The following is a 5,110-nucleotide window of genomic DNA, read 5'->3' on the forward strand; positions in this document are numbered from 1 at the left end:
TATATATATATATATAATCTACCTACGTACCTGTCTTTTGTGTTGTGCTAAGAGAAGTAACTCTAATATAATAAGAAACAGTTGGTAGTTGTAGTAGTGGTGGGCTGGTTGATAATGGTGAGTGAAGAAAGATAGAGAGAAATGAAATATGAAAAAAAAAAACATAAGAGATAAAAGGGTGATGACAACGGTGACAACTTTAATATCTTTTCCTTCTTTCTCTATCTTACCTGACATTTACCATTGTCTCCACCATTGCAATAATAAGACAACCACAGTTCCTTATTTGTGCTAAGCTCTTTTACTGTGTTGAATTTTAACCTTGGTGCAAAAATCCCTTTTACTTAAGTGTTGTTCAGTATGGTTTAGAAACCTAGACAATGTTACTTTTGACTTAGAAACTTCTATCTGAAGTGTTTTGTTTAAATCTGACATCACCATCACCATCATCGTCGTCATTTCTTGATTTGCAATTACTCCTTTCTGTGACTAATCATTAATGTTGTTCTTTCTCTAATTTCAGAAAATGTTGACTTACGACCCCCATAAGAGAGTGGCTGCCAAAACTGCAATAAACCACAGCTACTTCAATGACTTAGAAAATTTCTCTCCTGTACTCTAGATGGCTTCCATATTCCAGTTGACTGACTCTGATTTGTGATACAACTATTGTACAGATGCCAAAGAGATTGTCTGTTTTGGTAATGAGTGTGATTGGTGTGTGTGACTCTGACTGTTTGCTCATTCTTTTCTTGTGAAAGTTTTCTTCCTGTCTTCTCCATTTTCATTTCTTTGGCACTACGTAAAACCATTTGAGCTTGTTACTGAGGTGATTGTAGTTATATTTTGATGGGAGACCCACCGTCAACTTGTCTTTAAATGGTTACAAACTTGAGATATCCTAACATTTATGTAATATACTCATTGTTTTGGAATAAAATACTTTTTTCTTTATTAGTGTATAGATAATGAAATTAGTCTTGTCTTTTTTATTGTTTTTTCAATCCAATAGGTTTGTCTGTTGACCTGCAATGTCTCTTACCTGTTTAACTCTTTAGCATTTAAACCAGCCATATCCACCCTAAATATTCTACCTATTTTTTTTGTTCAAACTGGCCAGATCTGGACTCTCACACCTGCCTTACAATGTCATTCTAAAAGCTTATACAATCACATTTTGAAACTGTAAGATGATGCATGATTAATTCAAAGCACTCTGAATAAATAGGCATCACATTTGACAAAATAATCTAAATGCTAAAGGGTTAATGACTAACATTTTGAATGTAGGAAACCTGGCCCTTCCTATCCTACCCAAATAGTCTGCTTCATGGCTAATTGGTATGCCATATGTCTGCTACAAAAGGAGATTTGGGAACTAAACTCCTAAAGTGTTGATCACTTGTTACAGTTACCTCTACGGATTTTCTATAGAAAATCGAGGGTTCCAGTTGATCTGATCAACGGAACAGCTTCCTCGTGAAATTAACGTGCAAGTGGCTGAGCACTCCACAGACACGTGTACCCTTAACGTAGTTCTCGGGGATATTCAGCGTGACACAGTTTGACAAGGCTGACCCTTTGAATTACAGGCACAACAGAAACAGGAAGTAAGAGTGAGAGAAAGTTGTCGTGAAAGAGTACAGCAGGGTTCGCCACCATCCCCTGCCAGAGCCTCGTGGAGCTTTAGGTGTTTTCGCTCAATAAACACTCACAACGCCCGGTCTGTTTTTTTATATTGCCAGAAGTCAATTATATGGAGTAAATTTAATACATTAATTGGAAAGATGAAAGTAGTTTAGATATCTTGATGAAAAATGATTTATTTATGCACACTATCAATAAGCCATGTAGCTGTAATGTTGTGAATTCATTGAATACTGTTTACAAATGTTAGTATAAGATTATTAAAGTAACAAGCTGACAGAATCATTACTGTGTTGGACAAAATGCTTAGCAGCATCTCTTTAGTTCTTCGTGCTCTGAGGTCAACTTTGCCTTCCAACACTCTAGAGTTGATAAAATAAAAAAACAATCAAATACTCCCCTCAAAATTGCAGGCCTTGTGCTTATGTTGGAAACAACCATAGGGTGTAGTGACAGCTCATAAATAAAATTAGTCGGAGTGCTGCTTCAGAAAATTTTTAGCCATTTTAATATTGTATAAAAGGAAACAGACATATAAAAAGAAAATTTATACATAAACTTGACTGGTCCGTGTTATAGCCACTGCCAGGTAATGTGTTTAATTTGTTCACTGAACACTGCTGTGAATTCCCCTTTTTTTTCAAAAATCCCTGCTAAATCAAAAAATAAGGGGAGAAAAAAGCCCTATTTTTCAAATCCTGGCAGCAACACTAGCTGAAAGCAGGATAATATTTTAATTCTACACTTTTTCACATTCAAGAATATAGACACGTTTTTAAGTACAACACGTGGAGTCAATAAGAAATACTACCTTCTGTTCACAGAACCTCAATAAAATTTCTGAGCCACTTGATAAGGTTCCATTCTCATCAGAGGATGATCAGATATTTAAGTTGCCCATTAATAAAGGTAAGAAATTAGACTAAACAGTTCTCCACTGACATACATGGAGACAAGAAACAAGAGTTCTATGTAGAATTTCACATGATCAACTGGACTATTAGGCATTACACAATGCACTTTGCATAATTTTAGCCTTCAAATGACACCACCCCACTGGCTAGGTGAGCAGGCCAACACTCCCCCTTGATTAAATGGGGACTGGAGCAATGTGAAATGAAGTGTTTTGCCAAGAATACAATGTGCTGCCCAGTCTAGTGACCGTGAGTACACCAACCTAACCAGCAGGCCATGTGCCTTTACTATTCAATTTAGCTCGGCATAAAACAAAGTTAGTCTTGCAGTTTCCAGACTTGGGTCTGGTTATTCTATTACATAACTGGGGTTGAAGCCTTGGTGGAATTTTGCTTTAAGCACCTCATATAACCCCGCATAACATTTTGATTGTTTGGAATTTTCAGAAAATTCTTGCAAATTCATGTTCTATACATGGGAATTCATATAATTATGAAAAAATTTCTTTTTTTTAATTTTTCAAAACTGTTTTTTTTTAAATATGGATTGTTCAGACTTTTGGCTTAAATCCCAGCAATGGGCCATTAAATATATTTTTGGGGAGAAAAATATTGGAAAACATCAATTTATGTCAGAGTGACAACCAGAAACAAAGAAGGTAAGGTGGTCAAGAGATGCGCAAAAAAATAACAGCTAAATAGCCCTTAAATCACAAAAACAATTTGTTTTGCTTTTGTATAATAGTATGAATTTTTGTGTGTAGACATAATTTCACAAAAAATTTTCCAAAAATTCCCCAAAATAAAAAAAGTTATATGGGGTGCTTAAACCACAATTCCACCATTTGTCCTTCTCCATTTCTGGAATAAAGGTAACACTATGAGTGGGTTATATGGGTGCTTAGACCAGAATTCCACTGCAATTTCTGGCTGATAGGCATTAAGAGTTAAGCACTAGAATGTGACCAAAATGTGCAGTGCCATCAACACTAGATTTAGTGTTGGTGGAACATTCCAATTACTCTAAATGATATAAATTGTGTTGAGAATAATAAATTGGCTAAAGTAAAATGCAACACTAAGTAACACTGCTTAAAACAACTGAGTATTGCATTCCTTTGAGCTTCCGGAATATTGAAAAATCTCCTATATTTGGATTAATGGAAGCAATGCACCTTCATTTTCCTGGGCCTCGTATCACACATTTTCTTCCTGCAACACAAAAAAAAAAAAGCTACATCTATACTGAAGAAAGTTAAATTTTCTTCTTAGTTGGCTTTCCCCATTTATCCATTCACAGTTGAAAGCATCTCAATCTTGTGACATATCTTCAGTTTGAGCAGACAAGATTTGAGAGCAAAAGTAGTGTAAAATCATTGGAAATACTCATCTACGAAGGAAATATCCTCTATTATTAGTGCCTTATCAAAGGGGGGAGCTGGCAGAATCGTCAGCATGCCAGGCAAAATGCTTAGTGGTGTTTCATTTGTCTTTGTGTTCTGCGTTCAAATTCCACCAAGGTCGACTTTGCCTTTCATCCTCTTGGGGTTGATAAAATAAGTATCAGTTGATAACTGGAGTTGATGTAATCAACTTACCCCTTCCCTGAAACTACTGGCCTTGTGCCAAAATTTAGAACCATTATTAGTGCCTTAGTAATCAGAATTGAGCCAGTAATTGACTTGCTAGAAATAGCAACGGAATCACCCTGTTAAATAAAGAATTCGTCAGAGTTCTATGAAGTCCTATAAAACAGATAGTTGATGGTTGTAACACCTTTGATTGTAGGTCTGCTTCGTTTGGGTTAACTCGGGGCTAAACATAATCTCAGATCAAATCCATAGGTCGTTCACTGTCAAATGATTTAGAGCCAGAGAAGACCTATGATCCCAGATATTCCAGCTATGACCATCCTGTCATTTGTATATAGATGTACTGACTTCGACACTACTATAGTGAAGAGTGGAGGTCTCTACTTTGCACAGTTGTCTCGTTATGCCTCCAACTGGGCCCTCTCTACTCTCTGCATTTCTTTCCACACCACACCCAGTCCTTTCTAGAACGTCAATCCCGTGGAATTTCCTCCCGTTTCCATGCGCATTTTTTTTTCGGCAGTTCTTGATTTCCAACTATTCAAGGTCCATGTAGACCTCATTAGTGTAAGAAGATGTGTGAAGGCGATAAACAGACACTCTTCCTTCCGTTTTTAAGAGGGTAGGGTGTGGGTTGAGAAAATTTGGCTGCTATTTCTAGAAGCTCGTAAAACCACATATAGGCTCTCTCAATGCCTAACAATCATTCAGTTGAACTTTACTTTTATTAGATATATCATTACTGTAGTTTTTACAGTATTACCATTCTTAGATATTAAAGTATTATTTTGCATTGTATTCACTGTCGTATGTTTGTTATTATGATGTATAAAAGTTTATTACCAAGTAATTTCAGGTTGCTGTTTAGTTATTTCGTTTCGTTAGTTTTCATTTTCTTTTTTTCCTTCGTCGTTCGTTTCGCTACGTCGTTATACATTTTTGTAATCACTCATTCCA

The 5,110-nt window shown here is 36.1% G+C and overlaps 1 protein-coding gene across 1 annotated transcript in view; it reads left to right on the forward strand.

Moving 5' to 3' along the window:
• LOC106880228 (cyclin-dependent kinase 1) overlaps positions 1-974 on the forward strand; it is a 13,368-nt gene extending 12,394 nt beyond the window's left edge. Inside the window, exon 8 of the mRNA XM_014930092.2 lies at positions 524-974. Within this exon, the coding sequence (XP_014785578.1) occupies positions 524-622 (99 nt within the window). The 3' untranslated portion in view covers positions 623-974. The remainder of the gene's footprint in view (positions 1-523) is intronic.
• The last annotated feature ends 4,136 nt before the right edge of the window (positions 975-5,110 follow it).

Source organism: Octopus bimaculoides, chromosome 24 (assembly GCF_001194135.2).
Source record: "Octopus bimaculoides isolate UCB-OBI-ISO-001 chromosome 24, ASM119413v2, whole genome shotgun sequence".
Classification (NCBI taxonomy): Eukaryota; Metazoa; Mollusca; class Cephalopoda; order Octopoda; family Octopodidae; genus Octopus; species Octopus bimaculoides.